This window comes from Eucalyptus grandis, chromosome 10, assembly GCF_016545825.1.
Source record: "Eucalyptus grandis isolate ANBG69807.140 chromosome 10, ASM1654582v1, whole genome shotgun sequence".
Lineage (NCBI taxonomy): Eukaryota > Viridiplantae > Streptophyta > Magnoliopsida > Myrtales > Myrtaceae > Eucalyptus > Eucalyptus grandis.
Genome location: NC_052621.1, coordinates 6683327 through 6703456, shown reverse-complemented (window position 1 = coordinate 6703456; position 20130 = coordinate 6683327). Strand labels below are relative to the sequence as shown.

The window sequence follows — 20130 nt, the reverse complement described above, 5'->3', positions numbered from 1 at the left end:
ATCAACTCTCAAGCTTAACGTCTATTTACTCTCAACTTTCAACATGAGCCTAATCATTTTAATAATTTTGCAATTAAGATTAGGGAAGTTATTTATTTTTTGCTTTATTTTGGCTTATTGGGAAACGTTGCCCTAAGTGAACGAAACTTTGTGGAACCGGTTCCATAGACTTATTCGGGAAATGAACCAGTGGTCCTACTTCTAGATGGATCCATGAAATAAATAGGCAGTTCTCGATTATAATATTTTGAAACTGGTTTTTAGTGGGCAATTCTCGGTTCTAGGAGGGAAACAGCCTACTCGGACCATACTCATCCCCAACGACCACTAGATCGGCTATTTTTGGGCATTCTCTAGCCCCAGGTTTTAGCCCACTTCTTGTGAGGCCCATTAGACCACGCAGGTCCCCAAGTGATCTAATGGCTCTTGCGAAGTGGGTTGACAGAAGTTGAGAATAGCCATTATGTCCTCTTAAATGAGGAGAGGGAGGGAGGGAGAGAACTGAGGTAGCAACTCCCATCGTTCGTCGCCGAGTGATTAACGAGGGATTTTATGAGATCAACTATTCCTCTTTATATTTGAAGCATGCATTTTTTTCTTCGCATGCGTCGACGTTGATTAAGAAAATTGCAGAGCCATTCTCTGTACTTTGGAAAAACATTTTGACGCTATTGCCAGATTAGGTGACTTTAGCATAATCTGTTCGGAATTCCTTCTATAAAAACTAAAGTGAATGTACCAGAAATGTTATTCAACTCCGGTAAATCAAGATACAATCGCAAGTTAATCTCAGTTCCAATCGAATTAGATTGCTTGGATAAGACAAAAAAATTCTGTGAAATTGACATGGAGGCCCAAAAAAGAAAATCAAACTTCACTGCTGCATAGCTTCTATTGTGATGAATCGATATGGTTGGCCAAATATATTGACAAGAATATAGCCATGAGTATTACCCGTATAGTTTCTGCACTGCGATTATTCTACTAATATATCAAATTTGAACGGTGCTCATGTCAAAACCATCTTACCCAACTGCTGCCAAACACCATCACCTATCTTCACCCTTCACCACCATCCATGAAGAACCTTCTCTCCCACTCCATCTTGGGTTGGTCCAACGTCCTTCAAGCCTTTCAATCCAACCTCCTTGAACCATTCTCAGCACCGCTTTAAATCCTTAAAATGGCAGCCAATCCAACCTCCTCCTCCTCCTCCTCCAAGTTCAATGGCCACTACTAGCTGCTTCCTCCACCGGCAGAGAGCCCTCGAGGACGACCAAGTCGTCCTCTTCTCCACCTCGAATTCGCCAGACGAGTCGACCAGCCCTTCCTCCTCTTCCTTCTCACACTCGCCGCCCTGCCGGCCCCCTCCTCGGAGCCCGTCCGAGCCGGCTCGCCATGACGTGACGGTCAAGGACCTCTCTTATCGTGTCCAGCCGCAGGGTTCCCTAGCCGCTCCCTGGTCCTTCGGCCTGCTTCGCAATCCCAAGCCCGTTAGCATACTGAATTCGGTGTCATTTGCAGCCAGGAGCGGCGAGATCCTGGCTGTCGTGGGCCCGAGCGGCACGGGGAAGTCCACCCTCATTCGGGTCCTGGCGGGACGGGTGAAAGATCAGCAATTTGACCCGAAGTGCATCTCCATCAATCACGACCAAGTGACTAGCCCCGCTCAGCTGAGAGGGACATGTGGCTTTGTGGCTCAGGAAGATAATCTGATTCCTCTTCTCACTGTGAAGGAGACTCTGATGTATAGTGCCAAGTTCAGGCTCAGAGGAATGAGCCAAAAGAAGAGAGAGGAGAGGGTTGAGGGCTTGGTGCAGGAGCTCGGGCTGACCCACGCGGCGGACACTTTTGTCGGGGACGAAGAGAACAGGGGGATATCGGGCGGGGAGAGGAAACGGGTCTCGATCGGAGTTGACATGATCCACGACCCACCGATCCTGCTCTTGGATGAGCCGACTTCGGGCCTAGACAGCAAGTCGGCGCTCCAGGTGATTGAATTGCTATCCTCGATGGCAAAAGCCCACCAGAGGACCATCATCATATCCATCCACCAACCCAGCTATCGGATTCTAGGATTCATCTCCAACTACCTGATTCTCTATCGCGGGTCAGTTGTCCATAGTGGCAGCATTGAATTGCTCGAGGAGAGGATTGCTAAGCTAGGACTTCAGGTGCCGCTCCAATTGAACACGCTAGAGTTTGCGATGGAGATTCTAAGTCCATTGGAAACAACTTATTGCCAGGGCCATTCACCAGCCTTATTAGACAAGGAAACCCTGCCATACTCCTATCCGATGTGGCCAGGAGTCGAAACTAGACGGGTTCGAGAAAAAAGCAACGAGAAACAGGCGCACAATCACTATCTTCTCGATTTCTCTGAGATAGTCTTCCTCTGCTCAAGGTTTTGGAAGATCATATACCGAACCAAGCAACTCCTATTGGCAAGGACAATGCAGGCCGTCGTCGGGGGTTTCGGCCTAGGAAGCGTATACGTAAACATGAGAAAGAACGAAGGAGGGGTCACGGAGAGGCTAGGACTCTTTGCGTTCAGCCTGAGCTTCCTGCTGTCGTCCACAGTTGAGGCCCTGCCGATTTACCTCCAAGAACGGCGCGTCCTGATGAAGGAGTCGTCGAGAGGAGCTTACAGGATTTCCTCCTACATGGTTGCCAACACCATTGTGTTCCTTCCTTTCTTGTTTGCTGTGGCTTTTCTCTTCGCTGTGCCTGTTTACTGGATCGTTGGGCTCAATCCATCAATCGGCGCATTTGCATTCTTCACATTCATCGTCTGGGTCATTGTCCTGATGGCCAGCTCTCTGGTGCTTTTCCTGAGTGCCGTGTCGCCGGACTTCATTTCCGGGAACTCACTGATCTGCACTGTCCTGGGAGCATTTTTCCTGTTCTCAGGATACTTCATCCCTAAAGAGAGCATCCCGAAGTATTGGCTCTTCATGTACTATGTCTCACTGTATCGGTACCCCCTGGATGCGCTTCTCACGAATGAGTACTGGAGCATGAGAAGTAAGTGCTTCTCTCGGCACAATCAGGATGACAGGTGCTTGCTCACTGGTGAAGATGTGTTAAAGAGCAGAGGACTCGATAAGGACACCAGATGGATCAATGTGGGGATCATGTTCGGCTTCTTCGTGCTCTACCGCGTGCTTTGCTGGTTAATTCTTGTCCGAAGGGCTTTGAAAACTACGAAATGAGAGATGGTTGGTGTCGGAGTGTAGTATGTCTCAAACCTGCTGGAGAATGATAACGATAAAGATAGAGATTTCCTTTTAGCGTTATACTTTTTCCATTAGATTCTAACAGAAAGTGCATTCTTCTACGGTTGTATAACCAAATAAGATAGAGAAATTAGTTTCATTTATATACTCTTCATCAGATTGCCTTGCAAAACTCTAGCACTAGATAGTTGATTCGAGCACAAAGAGCAGATTCTTCTCCATGCGACCAGTTAGTGGCAAACTTCAGATTACAGTCGTCGTGCTGTCGGATGCAAATTCATCGGTTATGCAGGAAATCGCCTTTGTCAAAAGCTCGACTTCATGGGAAATTTGTTTGACTGAAGTTATCATAATTAAAAAAGTAGTAAAACTGGCAACATCAACTTATATCAGAAGTTGGACAAGGAATCAGAACATGGACAGATGATCCCTAAGATGATTGCGGGTCTTTTGTTTTTAAGTGTCAGTGCCCAGTCACGATATAAAAAGGAGACCTTGGAGAATGTTGCTTCGAGATACTTGTTGAGATTTTATAATAGGTCAGTGATGATCGTGTTTCAATTATGACTAATGGAATCCTGTGTGTCATCATTTGATTATAGGCCGGACATAATTGTAGGGAAGTACGCCAAAATCTCAGAAAGAACAGAACTCGAAAAGGTTCCCTTCCTTTAGTTTTTTTCTTCAATTGTTGAATGACGAGACAGAGCAGACCCTTGTGCTGGACCCTTTTCTTCATCATTTGCAGATATTTAACGACAAAAATGGCGCTTTCTCGGCTTCCACTACTGAGAAAGTAATGAAAGGAAATACGCACAAGAGCAAAACGACGATTAGAGAGGGAGAAAAGGAGGAGGAGACGAGTCAAGAGGGCGAAAGTTGCGGTCTTGTGGTCAGCGCAGTTGCTATGCGTGATCCTTAGTGGCGGTTACTTGGCCGCCTCACGACAAGAGTGCGCTAAAATATCGACTGCGGCAGGCCGTCCTCTAGCGAGGCAGGTTCTACACATCGATACCCGTACCTTCACCTTTTTTCTTGTCCGGTATCAGGCAATATCTCTCTTTAAAGTTTTACAAATTGGAAGTGTCAAGACGAAGACTTTTAAGAACTTGATTCGGATAAACATCCCAGAAAATTTTACATTATGAAGAGTCTGGGGTCTGGTCTGTTTCGTTATCAAGCCTTCTAAGAATTTGGTTAGATGGACAAAAAGACGAGTAAAAAGAGTGCGAAAGTTTGCTCCTTTTCGGTCAGCTTTTAGTCGCTGTATATATCGTTCTGCTTCTGGCTGCTCTCGACCTGCAAGCGCAGACAAAAACAAAATCCCTCCAGAGCCCCCACCCCACCTCTCTCTCTCTCTCTCCAGTCTCAAGCAAGAAGCTCTGAAATTCTCTTGAGGTAAAGTGACGTGATTTGCTTTTGCATCTGAGATCTGATCTCCCATTGACTTTCTCCCTCTCTCTCGCGAATTTGGTCTTCCTCCTCCTCCTCCGCTGACTTTTTGCCCGGCACACTCCTCGTATGGTTTCGGTTAGATTTCGTTCCTGTCGAGAATGCCCGCGATCGAGAGGAAACACGTGAGGCGGGTTTCGCCCCTCTTTGTGGTGTTCGGGCTCGTTTTCCTTTTCGCCGCTTATAATTTGCTGCACATGGTAATGCACAACAAGGGTCCCAACCCGGGGGCCGCCGTGACCGACGCATTGGGAATGTCCGATCCCGTCACCGGGTTGCGATACCATGTTGCCGTGACGGCGACCGACGCTCCTTATAGTCAGTGGCAGTGCCGAATTATGTACTATTGGTACAAGAAGGTCAGGGACATGCCCGGGTCGGACATGGGCAACTTCACCCGGATTCTGCACTCGGGGAGAACTGATCACTTGATGGAGGAGATGCACACTTTCGTGGTCGACCCTCTTCCTGATGGGCTGGATCGAGTAAGGAATTCTTGCTGAATTTTCTCGATGCATTGTCTTGTTGTGTGTGTGTGTGTGGTTTTCGTGGGGTTTTTCCAGTGCATATGTGGGGTCGTTGCTGCTCGTGCGCTTGAATTTTGCCGCTCTTACTCGGTTATTAGAAGGATTAGTTCATGCAATTGCCCGTGCTTGACAACAGCTTTGATGATCCGGGTGCACCAGACTTCTATCTCGGGGTAATAAGCTAATGGCAAATGGACTGCTTTGCTTTGTCGATATAAGTTGTAACTAGATGCGAGGCATAATCCTCTCTTTGGTTGGCAAGAAGAAACTAGATATTAAGAATTAATATGTGCATGACACAGAACAATTCATGGAGAATGGATGATGATAGCAGCCGTTTTGGAGCATCACTTTGATAGTTCTTGATCATTGTTTCCCAGAATCTCGGCATTTGAAGCTTTTCTAGATCTTTATGTGACATTTTGTGATTTCCTGCAGGGTTATATTGTCTTAAACAGACCATGGGCTTTTGTGCAATGGCTAGAAAGTGCAACTATTGAGGAAGAGTGAGTTCTTAAGTAGTTCTTATAGAAGAGTTCAGTTCATTCCAGTCATGAAATTTGATGGTTTTTTGCATTCCTCAAATTATACAGGTATATTCTAATGGCGGAGCCGGACCACATATTTGTAAGTCCTTTCCCTAACTTGGCAAAGGGAAGCCACCCAGCGGGATACCCATTCTTCTACATCAAACCGGCTGAAAAAGCAAAAATCATTAGGAAGTTTTACCCCAAAGAAAAGGGTCCTTTAACTGATATCGATCCCATTGGCAATTCTCCAGTAATTATTCAAAAGGTTGGCTCTAAGAAAGAGAGTTTGTTGACTGAGAATCACTGACCATATATTACCTCCTTGCTTCTTTTTTCTTTGTCATGTGAACCAAAAGCTGTATTGATGAATTCTGTGGTCTATCCCAGAAGTCAGGACAATACATATTCCTCAAATTTCATGTTCACTTAAATTTTGATCCAGTCTATTTTGGAGGAAATTGCGCCTACATGGATGAATGTCTCTTTGAGAATGAAGGAAGATCCCGAAACTGATAAAGCCTTTGGATGGGTGCTAGAAATGTGAGTAACAAAAACTTGAAGAATGTTGTCTCTCTATGTACTGTCTGGCCGTTGATATTGTGCTGGCTGCTGCTTGAGAGTTTTAGTTTTTTTATTCTAGGTATGGTTATGCTGTAGCATCTGCTCTCCACAAGGTGAAGCATATTCTTCGGAAGGACTTCATGCTGCAGGTTATTTTGATACTCAAACAGCTTGCATTTGGTCTTTGTCAAACAATCAGTCAAACTGACGAGACTACTATGATTCAACCTGTTTTCAGCCACCATGGGATCTAGAAGTTGGAAAGAGCTTCATAATTCATTACACTTATGGCTGCGACTATTCTATGAAGGTGAAGGGCACTCTCTCTCTGTCTCTATCTATCTACATACATATATATGTATATATAATATTACACACACACACACACACGCATATTTATGTATACATAGATATTTATGTATACATAGATATATATGTACGTACATATATGTCAGTGAGGGTAAGCGTTGGCAGTGCAGGACAGGCTGCTTATCATGTGTGACTTCCGACTGCACTATGTTGCATCTCTGTAACAAGTTGAAGTCGAATATCAATAATTGGCCCTATGTATTTTTTTTTCTTGGATCCAACTTTTACTTCCAAGTTGTCGATATTTAGGGTGAGCTGACATATGGCAAGATTGGAGAATGGCGCTTCGACAAGAGATCCTATCTTAGTGGTCCACCTCCAAGAAATCTTTCTTTGCCTCCGCCAGGTGTTCCTGAAAGTGTGGTAAGTCTCAATTGAATTCTACTTAACAAGAGGTTATCTAGTATAGATTGTTGCTTAAACTGTGCTTCTCGAGTTTTATAATTACTCTTTAACTGTGCAACACACTTAGCAGACACTCTCATTGATTGATGATCAACTATATGACCTCTAGGCCTGATCATGAGCATTTTCCTGGATGCATGCTTTCTAATCAAAAACCATTTATAGTTTCTTCTGCTTCCATTTGCCACTGGTAAATTTCTACTAAGATTGTTGAACCTGCAATCTGTCTTTTTTTGGTAAAGGGGAAACCTGCAATCTGTCTGTCTTCATAAAGTGCCAGAAATTGTGTTCTATATTGTTCCTAGAACTGAAGTTTGCTTAGAAGGGGACGAAACTATAGTTTTAATTGTCTGTTTCGGTACTAGAAAATGTTCTTCAACTATAAATGTGAAAAATAGCAACTACTGTGATTTTTCACTCTTTGAAGGGCCTTCGAATTAACTGCTACTATTGCATACACAGTTTAATAAGCTAAAGACTTTCTGAAAAGGCTTTCAACCGAAAATAGGCAATGGATGCCATGATTGCTGTGATCCTTCATGCTTTTTAGGCTGTTGAAGTATTTTGGTGGAAGCCAATTCATTATTGCTAAATCGCCTGTGATCTTAAATTTGGCGATACGGTTTATGTTGGAGGGACTTAACATGTCAATCTCTGTGTTGTCTTTCTGGGTTGTGATCTTAAACCGCTTTGGAAGCTGGAATCATTCTCTACTTTGTGTAGACATGGTCTCCATTTCGAGTATAAGATATTAAACTTATGTGCATTGAGGTCTATATGCCACTTTTTACAACGACTGGATGAGAAGGTGATACTCTCACATTTTTTCCTCATCTAATCTTCTCGCAGGTCCGACTGGTGAAGATGGTGAATGAGGCCACTGCTAATATTCCCAAGTGGGAAACGCTAAATAGAAGCTAACCTGCTATGTGAGAAACATTACAGAACTGCACATATCCTCTTATTGCTATTTTTTGCTGGTGGTCTTAAGGAACGACCCTGCAGTGATCGAACATCGCAGAAAAGAATCGGCGGCTCAGGCAACTAAACAAACCGCTCAAGCCACACCATAGATCTATTCAATGCCGGGACAGTTATACAATACTGGTTAATTTCCTTTTTCTGTATAAAACAGTTGTACTGCTGGACACGGCAAAAGTTTTGAGAGGTTCGGAGGGTTGTGTCAACTGAATGTCTGGTCAGACACAATGTAGAATGGTTTGGTCGGATGGGGATTAACTGATGAACATTTGTAAGTTACTGTGCAAAATCCTAAGAACAAAAGAGAAGGACAAGTAGCATGAAAAATATGTGCTATCACCTGTGCAATTGTGAAGCAAGAGAACTTGGAAACAGTAATGTCCTTCCTCTGTTGCTCACTTTTTTGTTACAGGTGAACTTTAGATTTTATTTACTTTTTTTTTTTAATTTTATAACAGTGCTCAAACATTTCTGCTCTGCTTTTGTATAGCATCTGTTATTTGGGGGTGTATGTTTCAGGGATTTGATGGTCTTGTGGTGAGTGAAGGCCTCATCTTCACGATCTGCTCTCCATCAACACCCATTTTCTTGGCATAAAGACCCGCCTCAAAGAAGCTCTTGACTGCATCCTCCATGTACTCCTTCCCTTCTCTGACGGTCATCTCCTTCCCGAGCCTCTCGGGGTAACTTGTGAAAATGTGATCACCTTTCAGCACTGCTGCAAGCTGCAAGAGCTCCTGCTGGAATTCACTTGGCTCGGCATCTTCATTAGCCTCGCCTTTCCCGATCTTGTTTGGGGTCGGGAGTTGCTCTGTTGGCATGTTAAACTACAAATCACACATGTTTACTTAAAGGCACTAGGCTATGCATTTGTGATGTCGGTTCTGTAATCACGTGCTTACGCATAGAGAAGCAATCACCACTGTTGCATTTAACATATACATGACTTGGATCTTTGTTCTGGCTATGTGGGAATAATCAGTACATTTGTCAACGAACCTGGACAGTCTGTTTTCGGCTGAGTGCGAGTTTGCACGATACCCTCGAACGTGCCGGCCCATGCGTCTCGCCTAGTGAGGAAGGGCGCACTGAGGTTGAAAAGCTTCTTGAGTGTTGCAGGGATTGAGGAGTGCTGGTACTCGGACGTCGGAAAGGGCGATCTGTTGGGCCCATGGACAACTGCAATTTTTCAGTCATAAGAGCATGAACAACAGTACATCCCGAAGGAGAGGCCGGCGACGCCGAGGTTCTCGAAGATGGTGCACTGCGGGTAGCCCCTGATGAGGAGGGCGGGGATGTTGCTGGTGGCGCCTGCCGACGTGCCAGAGTGCACGTAGAGGCGGTTCGGCTGGGTCGACGATGGCACGGACACAAACCACCTGTACGATTAATTAGTTAAATGGCGACTTTTTCCTGTTGAAAATGAAATATCTGGACAATACATTAGTATAATATTCTTTTTTTAAGCTTGATTTGGTTCGAAAAGAAGACTGATTCGAAAAGCTAGTGTTTTTCTCGAATGAACAATTAAGCTCGAGCAGGACACTCCCCAAGAATCTGACTGTGGCAATTAAAATCACTTTCTTTTTTAAGTCAACATCCATCATTAATCAAACTTGTGAAGATTCTTGCTTGAACTTGAATTATTGTTAGACATTATTGGTGACCATCTCATTCTATCACTTTAATATTAATAGTAGCTGCAACTTCAACATTATGGTCGCGAATCAAATCAAGAATATCCTCTCTCTCTCTCTAAGTTTTAATTTTTCAATCTAACAATTACGAAATAAATTAAAATGCGACCTTGACTTCGTTTGTTCTTAAAAAATATACTATAAGAAGTTGTTTTCAAAAAAAATAATATTATTTTTTGATATTTGGCCAGAACTTCAAAATACAGAAGAAAATATTTTCACCATTTGTTGGGGAAAATTATAATAAAAATTATATTTTAGTTATTTTTATTTTTTCTTTCTTTTTCTTTTTGCTTCTTTTTGGTTGGTTGCTGGCCATGGTGATGGCGGCGATCGGCCACAGGCGAGCTCAAGTCTTGCCAGCCCACTTGTCAAGGCTGATGTAGCCAACAATTTCAGGAAATGAACGAAGGAGGAAAAGAAAGCAAAGTCACAGCTCCATCACAAAGCTCTAGTTCCTCTTCCGATCAGCTCATGAGCTCATATCTGGCCATGGAGATATGAACAAATTTTTCGAGGATAGGTTACACGTACAAGAGGAGTAGCCTTGCTCGAAGCTAGTGAGGTTGAGCTTGCTTGTGGCTAGTCATCGAACGTCACTGTGATTGGTGATTGACCAAGGAAGAAGCAAAAAGAAAAGAAAAAGAAAGAATAAATTAAAAATTAAAAATAATAAAAAATGCTTTTTAACTTTTTTTAATAAGAATGTACATCTTATTAACCAATGACTCAAACCCAAGCATCGACAACCTGCACATGGTGTTTGTGGACTCGGGACTAGAGCTTTTGAGTGTCAGGAACTTGAGCATGGCCTTTTTGGACTCGGGTTGGGTGTAGGTACGAGCACTAGGGGCCTCACCCTGATGGACCCTCGCTTGATTGCTAGTGACTTGGTCTGGAATGTCGGGATTCAAGAACTAACATTGGGTTTTTCGTGCCTAAATGTCGAGTTGAGGATTTAAATACCGATATCTAGCCATATTTTGGAATTTTTTTTTTGATTTTTCAAAAAAGAAATCATTTTCCTAAATTTAAGCTTCCTTTACTCATTTTCTCAAGCAAACTAAATTTTAGAAAATGAGAAATTTTATTTAAAAAATTATTTTTCGTGAGATAAATGGAATTTGCCTACTAAATCGGTACATATGAAACGAGTATAAATTTTCCAATTATTTAGGGTCTATTATGAAACATATAAATGAATATTTATTATATTCATATTATCTAATGTACTTATTTGGTACATTTGTATCATACATTCTAAGTACATATTTCTATATAATGAACGTTTATCTTCCCTATTCTGTCATTCGGTACTAAGTACATTTTTGTTCTCATATAAATATGAGTTTAAAGAACAATACAGAACAACTAGTGTTTTCACGTTTGGCTTTTTATTTCTTCTTCAATCTTTTCTTCTCAATCTCTTCTCTATTATATATTCACAACGCAATAATTTACAAGAGGGTCTGCATTATTGTTTGATATCGGAAAGATTGGAAGAAAAAACAAGAGAATGAGAGCGAAGGATTGAGGAGAACACCTGTCAAAGACGGCGAACTCTGAGACGAGGGCCTTGTAGACGGCGACCATGTCCGGGTTGAACCCGCTCATGACGTCCCTAGACATGTTCATGGACGGGTCCATCGAGTAGGCCTGCTGGGCGAACCCGTCCATCGGGGGCGGGTCCACCGACGTGTCGTCGGACCCGAATATCTGCTCCCGGCTCGCCTGGAAGGAGTGGCCTGGGTCCGGGTCCACGTAGTGGGAGCGGTCGTCGAAGTAGAACCCGGGGGACTTGGGGTCGGAGGTGGAGAGCAGGTTGGATTCGGAGCCGTTGACGCCGTTGATTGCCGGGTTGAGGCGCTTCATCCACCCCAGCATGTGGTCGAAGGACCGGTTCTCCATCACCAAGACGACCACCGTCCGGATGGGGCTCTGGGTCGTCGCTGCATGGGCGGAGAAGGAGACGGCAGTGGCGGTGAGGAGGAGAGCGAGGAGGAAAGTAGGCGGCGGTCGGAGAAAGCGAGTTGCTTTTCTTCCCGTTAGACATTCTCGAAACAAAAGAAGAAAATTCTTCTTCAGATTGGAAGTTGAGGAGAGAGTGAGTGGAGCTCCGTGAGCTGCTTCGGGAGGCTGAGAAAATGGGGGTGACAGGGGAGACAGTTTGGGAGAAGAGTGTGAATAGGTTGCGCGACGTAATGAAATCTCTTGATGGGATGCAATAATTTGAGACCGTGTTAATGTTAGTTTAATGGACAAGTTTTGACTTCTTTTTCAACCACACCAGATCGCCAAGAGAGCAGATATTGAAAATCATGTACTCGGATCATGTGAACTCGTTCCGGTTCCGGCCTTTAAACGCAGTGCATGTTCACCTAATGGCCGAGACGGAGCGAATATCGGGAAAACTCCCCTAGATGTGACAAATTTTATGTGCCAAATTACGGGTTAAGGTCTGGTCTTCTTCTGCCATCGGTTTTAGTTACAGCCGAGCAGAAAAGTTTAAAGTTGAAAGGATGGAGAAAGGGTTGATGACAGCACAGTTCTTCCGGACAAGCTTTGGGTCATCTTAAGCTTTACCGAACTTGGAATATGCTGAGCTCCTCAAGAGTGGGACAACTGCAATTCAAGAGTAGGAATTGTTGAGGCTCGATGAATTTGATGTGATTTAAGGCAGTTAATACATTGTAATTGATTGTTCATAACTTATTAATTTTAAATTTTTGAGAAAAGACGAACTTGATTGGATGTGCTTGTGGATCAACATTATTGAATCTTTAACAAGGAGGAGAAATTTCATAATTAACGCACTTGCCAAGCGAAAAATGCCTTACAGCTCCTTTAATGGAAGGGTGATTGGGCATGAGGGTGAGCATTAAGGTATGGAAATACGGTCTTGAGTTGGGAATGATGATTTGTTTCGGTACTATACATATACTAGCCTTGGCTTTAGGAGTGCCATAATTAGAAAAGTTCGAGGCATATTGAACAAATTTAAATTTCTAAGATCACATTATATATTGAGCCAAAGTTTATGGATCATTTGTGCCATCTATCCTAAGATATTAAACTTGTGTGCATTGAGGTCTATATCCCACTTTTTACAAGAGCTGGATGGGAAGGTGACACTCAATTTTTTTCCTTGTTTAATTTTCTGGCAAGTTTGATTGGTGAAGATGGTGAATCAGGCCACCGCTAATATTCCCCAATGGGAAACACTAAATAGAAGCTAACCTGTCATGTGAAAATCATTACAGAATTGCACATAGTACAAAGACTAAATTAAACATGTATTAAAAGTCTATGGATCATATTGAACAAATTAAAAGTTTAGGAATTATATTGAATATTGAGCTAAAGTTTAGGGACCACATTGCACATTAAGCCAAAATTCATGAGCCATTTGTGTCAATTTCCCTATGATGAACTAATGAACATTTGGACATACAGCATGTGAAGTATGTGCTATCACCTGTGCAATTGTGATGAAGCAAGAAAACTTGCAAAAATAGTCACCTTCGTTTGTTGCTCACCTTTTCGTTGCAGGAGAGCTTTAGATTTTATTAAGTTTCTGTTTCTTACAATGCTCAAACATTTCTGCTCTGCTCATGTACAGCATCTGTATGTTGGGGAGTGTATGTTTTAGGGTTTTGATGATGGCCTTGTGGTGAGTGAAGGCCTCATCTTCACAATCTGCTCTTCATCAACACCCATTTTCTTGGCATAAAGACCCGCCTCAAAGAAGCTCTTGACTGCATCCTCCATGTACTCCTTTCCTTCTTTGACGGTCATCTCCTTCCCGAAACTCTCCAGGTTATTTGAGAAAATGTGTTCGCCCTTCAGCACCGCTGCGAGCTGCATGAGCTCCTGCTGGAATTCGCTTAGCTTGGCGTCTTCCTTAGCCTCGCCTTTCCTGATCTTGACTGGAGTCGGGAGTTTCTCTGTCGGCATGATAAAATACAAATTATGTGTTTACTTGAAGGCTCATCAAATACTAGTTATGAACTTATGATGTTGTTTGCGAAATTCTGTGTTTTCGCATTGAGAAATGATCACTATTGTGCTTTTAACATATACATGACTTCGTCTATGTTCTGACTGTGTGGAAATAATCAGTGCATCTGTCACCAAACCTGGACAATCAGTTCTTGGTTGAGTGCGTGTTTGCACGATGCCCTCGAATGTGCCAGCCCATGCATCTCGCTTAGTGAGGAAAGGCGCGCTGAGGTTGAAAAGCCTCTTGACTGTTGCAGGGATTGAGGAGTACTCGTACTCGGACGTCGGAGAGGGCGACCCGTTGGGCCCATGGACAACTGCAATTTTTTGTCGTCATGAGAGCATGAACAACATTGTACAGAAGAACGAAAAACTTTCGTTATTCGGTCGACAAAGCTCTTTTATCATTATCAAACTGTGGGGTATAGATGACAGAGTCATCCAAATGGCCTAAGCGAATGACACTGGTGATTTTCGAAGGCAGTCAAAGGACCACCCACTATTTTATAAAGTTCACTTCAGGAAGGGAAATCTCTTTCATGAAGGAAACCCAGGTTCTGTTCACATTCCAGTGATTTGTCAACAGAGGAAATGTGACAAAACTTCAATGATGAGCATTACTTTCGCAAGTTGAGCAATTGGACAGAGAAAGAAAAGGCTGGAAAAAGAGGAGGAGAGTTCATCAACCAGAGTCGAAGTACCATCAGCTCACAATGTCTTTTTCCAGAGCAAAAACCAAAAGGAAAAAGCTTGCGTGACTTGCACGCCATTCTTTTGTGATTAAGTATTTTTTTTTCCTCCGCGATCTGTGATTGGACGCTCACAGGACTAGTTGCTTGGAAATTACCGTCCACACGCATTATGATAAGCTGATTCACGTTCCACCACGCTTCTAAGTTAATGGGAGAGTGATAGGAAAACGCACCGGTGCCCTTTTCGATCCAAGGCGAAATTGCAATGGTGGGGACCCTCACACCCAGCCGGTTGAACGTGAAGTTGAACGGCTCGGGCCCCACGATGCCGTCCGGGCTGGGGACCCCGCGGACCGGCGTGGGAACATGATCGAAGAACCCGCCGTGCTCGTCGTACGTGATCAGTAGCAGCGTGTGGTTCCACTGCGGGCTCGCCCTGAGCGTCTCGTACACCTCCTTCACGAACATCTGCCCCTGGTACACGTCGTGCGACGGGTGGTCGTCGTTGGCGGGCGCCAGCTTGGTGTCCATGAAGCGCTGCTCCACGACGGTGTAGTTCGGGAGTTTCCCCCGCCTGGCGTCATTCTTAAAGGAGAGGCCGTACGGGTGGAACTTGGTGAGGTACTTGAGCTTCCGGAGGTTGCGGTAGAAGAGCGTGGCGGGGATGTTCTGGAAGTAAATCCCGAAGGAGAGGCCGGCGTCGTAAAGGTTCTCGAAGATGGTGCGCTGCGGGTAGCCCTTGTTGAGGAGGGCGGGGATGTTGCTGGTGGCGCCAGCCGACGTGCCAGAGTGCACGTAGAGGCGGTTCGGTTGGGTCGACGACGGCACAGACGCGAACCACCTAGTAGCATATGTACAAATTAATCAGTCAAATGGCGAATTCTTTCCCATCAAAAAGAAAAGATCCAGATACCGACCAGCCTGTTTTATGCAAGTCATCAGCAAACTGTGGCTTTTGATCGGGAGACATAGATTCTATCGGGGAAAGATTCCAATTCAAGGTACTGAAGAAGCCAACTCCATGATTGAATGACTTTCAGACTAAAAGTAGCTATTTCCCCAGCTGAGAACAGCTAAGGTGTGTTGGAAATGAAGTGGATGATAGGGCTTATTCATTTTTAAATATCTCTATTTTTAAAATTTGATTTAATTCTCTTTTTTTAGCAAGAAAATTTGATTTAATTCGCGAAAGATGAATGGTTGAAGAAAGTTAGTACTTTCGTCGAATTAATAATTAAGCTCCAGCCTAACACTCCACGTACACATGAATCGACAGTGGCAATTAAACGCAATTCCTTTTTAATGTCAAATCTATCCTTAGTCAAAAGCGCGAAGATTCATCTTTCGGGAACTATAATCCCGCATCAAACCAAGAATATCCTCTCTCTCCCGCTTATAAAGTTTTCGTCAAAATATAAATAAAATTTAATCTAACAATTACGAAATAAATTAAAAAGCAATTTTAACTATATTTATTTCATGAAAAATATAATATTTCTAGAAAATAATAATATTCTTTTTTTTGGTGAAAATAATAATGTTCTTTTATTTTTAACTAAAACCTAAAAATAAATTAAAAAATATTTTTGTTATTTAGTATGGATTTTGAGAGAAATTATTAAAAATTTCATTTTTTTTTTATTTATTTATTTCTTTTCTTTTGTTCTGCTATTTTCTTATTTCTTGGCTGGTCACTAGCCATAGCCATGGCCGGCAATTGGCCACAAGTGAGATCAAGCCTTGCCAAAATTTGGCGAGTTAGGGAAGGCTTGAGACTCGCCAAACTACTAACCTGAGGCCGATTTAGCCAACAATTTCAGGAAATGGACGGAGGAGGAAAGGAAAGCAAAGTTGTGGCTCATGAAGCTCCGGTTTCTCTTCCGATTGTTTCACGAGCTCACATCTGGCCATGGAGGTATGAAGAAATTTTTTGAGGATATGTTTCAAGTACGAAAGGAGTAGCCTTGCCTAGCTCGCCAGCCTTGGCCAAGGCTTGAACTCACCTGTGGCCGGTCGTCAGCAAACGTTGTGGCCGGGGACCGACCAAGGAAGAAGAAAGACAAAATAATTCGAAATTCAAAAATTTTGATAAATATTTTTATAAGAACCTAGTGTTATTAACCATTGTGCTGAGCTTGAGCACCGAGACCTGCGCACGGTGTTTTCAGGGATCAGAGTTCGAGCGGCGGGGATCCGAGCACGCCTTTTTGGATCTGGGTCGGGTGCCGGAGGCTTGGTCCTAACCTTGGCACCCGGGAATGTTTTAGGTCCTGGCGCCTACCTAGTTATATTTTCGGTTTTTCATAAAGGAAACCATTTTCCTATATTAAGTTTTGGTGGGAAAGAAAATGTTTTCTGTGAACTCATGTCCCTAAGCGAACCATGATCCGTCGAAACAATCATCCCCCATTGCAGGTTTCCTGTGAGGCCCGCCTCTTAAACCGGTAGATGTGAAATGAACAAAATTTTTCCAGTTATTTACGTTCTGCATTATCCTTTGATATCGGAAAGAAAGGGAAAAAGGAAAAAACAAGAGAGTGAGAGAGGAGGACTGAGGAGAGAACCTGTCGAAGACGGCGAACTCGGAGACGAGGGCCTTGTAGACGGCGACCATATCGGGGTTGAACCCGCTCATGACGTCCCTCGACATGTTCATGGACGGGTCCATCGAGTAGGCCTGCTGGGTGAACCCGTCCATCGGGGGCGGGTCCGCCGACATGTTGTCGGACCCGAATATCTGCTCTCGGATCGCCTGGAAGGAGTGGCCCGGGTCTGGGTCCACGTAGTGGGAGCGGTCGTCGAAGTAGAACCGGGTGGAGTTGGGGTCGGCGGTGGAGAGCGGGGTGGACTCAGAGCCGTCGACGCCGTTGATAGCCGGGTTGAGGCGCTTCATCCAACCCAGCATGTGGTCGAAGGACCGGTTCTCCATCACCAGGACGACCACCGTCCGGATGGGGCCCTGTGCCGTCGCTGCATGGGCGGAGAAGGAGGCGGCGGCGCCGGTGACGAGGAGGAGGAAGAGGGCGGTGGTTGGAGAAAGTGAGTTGCTTTTCTTCCTGTTAGACATTCTCGAAACAAAAGAAGGGAATTCTTCTTCAGATTGGAAGTTGAAGAGGGAATGAGAGGAGTCCGTGAGCTGCTACGGGCGGCTTTGAGCTGATAAAAGGAGTTCTTCTTCTGTCCAGTTTTTATATTTTTCTTTCGGGTGCATTTTTTCTATATTATTTTTTGTTTTGGGAGAAGAGTGCGAATAGGTTGCGGGACGTAACGAATTATCTTAGATGGGGATATAATAAATCGGGATCGTGTCAATTTAATTGGCAAAGTTCGACCTATTTTTATATCACATGAGATCACTAAAAAAGCAGATATTCAAGATCACGTACTCGAACCATGTGAACCCGCTTCGTTTCCGGCAGTAAAATGCCGTACGTCTTTCGCCTGCTGCCTGCATGGTCTAATGGTCAAGCTGGAGCGAATATTGGGACGAGTCCCCTGGATGTGATAAATTTTATGTGCCAAATTACAGGTTAAGGTCTCTGTCATCTTCTGTCATCGTTGATTATTGTTATAGCCGAGCAGAAAAGTTTGAAGTTGTAAGGATGGAATAAAGGTTGATGACAGCATAGTTTCTTCCGGACAAACTTAGGGTCATCCTAAGCTTACTGAAATTGGATTATGCTGACCTCCTCGAGAGTGGGATAATTACAATTTCTATCGTTTGAGTGCAGGGAATTTGATGCGGTTTAGAATGGGTATTATATTTTATTTGATCGTTCATAACTTATTAATTATAAATTTTTGAGAAAGAAGAACTTAAATGGATGTGCTCATGGATTAATGTTATTGAATCTTAAACAAGAGGGTAGAATTCTATAATCAACACACCTGCGAAGCGAAATTTTCATCATAATTGCTTTGATAAAATGATCATCATGTATGGTGATAAGCGTCACGATATAACAATATTAAATTATGTCTTAAGTTCGAAATTTTATGAAACTTAATCCATAGAAAGATTTTGATTTATTCAGACTCTATTGCTTGGATCAGATTTGGTTTTCTTGAGGTGTTGGATCTCCGTAACTATCTAGAGTGAAATATTGCATATACGAATTCAAGGTTGACTTGGACTAGTTTTGCACTAAAGGACAAAATTAGGGTCTGGGAGGACTTTTGCCAAGAAAGATATTATCTTCTCTCCGTCTCCTGCAGAAGCCGTATAAAAAAGGGAAAAAAGAGGTTCCTTTAAGCCGAATAAGAGCCCCCACACATGATGACGTCCTTGGAGCCGCACAAAGCCAGAGCTGCACACTAAAAATCAAGTTGTCGTAAGAGTATAGAAGAAATTACCTCTTTGGTAACCATTCAAACATGCCATGATTATGATTTTTTGTTATCAGGAGTAGTTTTGGAAAAGAATCAATCGTGTTTGGTAAAAATTTATTTTGGAAACAAATTTCTATTTTTTTTTATTTCTAGAAGTAGATTTAGAACGAAATTAAGATAAAAAAAAAGTCGATTTTTGTTTCCGGGAACAAATCTAAGAATCAAACCATTTTTTTATTCTTCTTCTTCTTCTTCCCTTTTCTTCTTTTTCATCTACTACCACCGCCGCGGTTGCCATTCGTCGCCCACTGCTGCCGATCGCCGACAATCGATCCGGCGAGCCTCCTGATTTGGCGAGGCTCGGCCGACGAGAGCTGACGACGGTCCAATGAGGTCGATGGTTGGGTGAGGCACAGCTTGGCCACCGTGAGGCTCGGCCGACGAGGGCCGATGACAAACCCGTGAGGTTGTCAACCCTCATCTAGGCCGGTCATTTGGTTGTCCCAAGGCGGTGGCCGCCGGCTACCTTGAAGAAGAAGAAGGGGAGGAAGAAAGGAAAAAAAAAAAGGAAAAAGGAAAAAGTTATTAAAATTATTTAAAAAAAATTGAAGTATGAATTAAAATTTTACTATTTATAAAATACATATTTAATTTTGTATTTTAATTTATTATTTAGTATTTATATTTATAGTTTATACTATAGTTTATTATTTACTATTTAATAAAAAATTGATTAGTTAATATGTTTATTACTTAGTATAAATATAATTAATCAATAGAATTTCTATAATTTGATAAAAATTTAGAATTTGAATAGAAATTTTATGTAGTTACTAAACGTATTTCTATTCTTTTTCTATTCTAGAATTAGAAATTTTGTATAGTTACCAAATGCGTTTTTTTGCTCAAAAATTGTTCCCGGAAACAGAATAAAAAAGAATCATTTCTGATCAGAATTTGTTCCCAGGAACATAATCATTATCAAACACGCCCAAATAGTGCAATTCTTGTTTTTCATTTTATGTGAGCGTATTGTTTGAGCTTGAGTATGTGTTGATTTTGTACTGTGAATTTACATCTTTATTTGTAAACACTTTTGAATTTAGTCTTAAATTTAAGTGTGGAAAATACTTAAGTGTATGAGCGATTGTAACTCTGATTCTCCGATTATAGTGGATTATTCGCTGCTGGTTCTTTCTATGAATGTAGGTATCAACACTCGAACTTAATTATATAAATTTCTGGTATCCTATTATTCCTCGTTTAATTCTTTGATGATTTCATATTGACTTAATTTGCAAGATCTTGTCGTTTCTGCATATTAAACTATAACAATTGGTATTAGAGCTTGA

At 42.7% G+C, this 20130-nt stretch overlaps 4 protein-coding genes across 6 annotated transcripts; 2 read left to right on the top strand and 2 right to left on the bottom strand.

Moving 5' to 3' along the window:
• Nucleotides 1–1160: 1160 nt before the first annotated feature.
• LOC104421468 (ABC transporter G family member 23) lies at nt 1161–3375 on the top strand. The gene has a single exon (XM_010033422.3). It carries the CDS (start codon nt 1227–1229, stop codon nt 3210–3212), a length of 1986 nt encoding a protein of 661 aa, XP_010031724.2. The 5' UTR covers nt 1161–1226; the 3' UTR covers nt 3213–3375.
• Nucleotides 3376–4393: 1018 nt separating this feature from the next.
• On the top strand, nt 4394–9055 carry LOC104421466 (hydroxyproline O-arabinosyltransferase PLENTY). Of its 3 annotated transcripts, none has more exons than XR_001981959.2 (9): nt 4395–5173; nt 5654–5721; nt 5809–6010; nt 6188–6285; nt 6386–6455; nt 6545–6616; nt 6925–7038; nt 7930–8473; nt 8581–9055. XR_001981959.2 is itself a non-coding variant. In XM_018864340.2 (9 exons), the coding sequence occupies exons 2-9, from the start codon at nt 4790–4792 to the stop codon at nt 7999–8001; spliced, it is 1080 nt and encodes a 359-aa protein (XP_018719885.2). In that variant the 5' UTR covers nt 4396–4634; nt 4772–4789; the 3' UTR covers nt 8002–9022. The 3 variants fall into 3 exon arrangements, 2 of the variants coding, with proteins under 2 accessions (XP_018719886.2, XP_018719885.2); XM_018864340.2 differs by having other exon boundaries at nt 4396–4634; nt 4772–5173; nt 7930–9022; XM_018864341.2 differs by having other exon boundaries at nt 4394–5173; nt 5809–5842; nt 7930–9022.
• Nucleotides 8496–12078, bottom strand: LOC104423470 (non-specific phospholipase C2-like). Its single transcript, XM_039302776.1, has 5 exons — nt 12046–12078; nt 11302–11894; nt 9279–9440; nt 9061–9248; nt 8496–8872 (listed from the first exon to the last, which is right to left on the bottom strand). The coding sequence occupies exons 1-5, from the start codon at nt 12076–12078 to the stop codon at nt 8577–8579; spliced, it is 1272 nt and encodes a 423-aa protein (XP_039158710.1). The 3' UTR covers nt 8496–8576.
• A 1048-nt stretch (nt 12079–13126) lies between these two features.
• LOC104421467 (non-specific phospholipase C2) lies at nt 13127–17576 on the bottom strand. The gene is made up of 4 exons (XM_010033421.3): nt 17014–17576; nt 14683–15290; nt 13895–14074; nt 13127–13702 (listed from the first exon to the last, which is right to left on the bottom strand). The coding sequence occupies exons 1-4, from the start codon at nt 17514–17516 to the stop codon at nt 13404–13406; spliced, it is 1590 nt and encodes a 529-aa protein (XP_010031723.3). The 5' UTR covers nt 17517–17576; the 3' UTR covers nt 13127–13403.
• Between the last annotated feature and the right edge of the window lie 2554 nt (nt 17577–20130).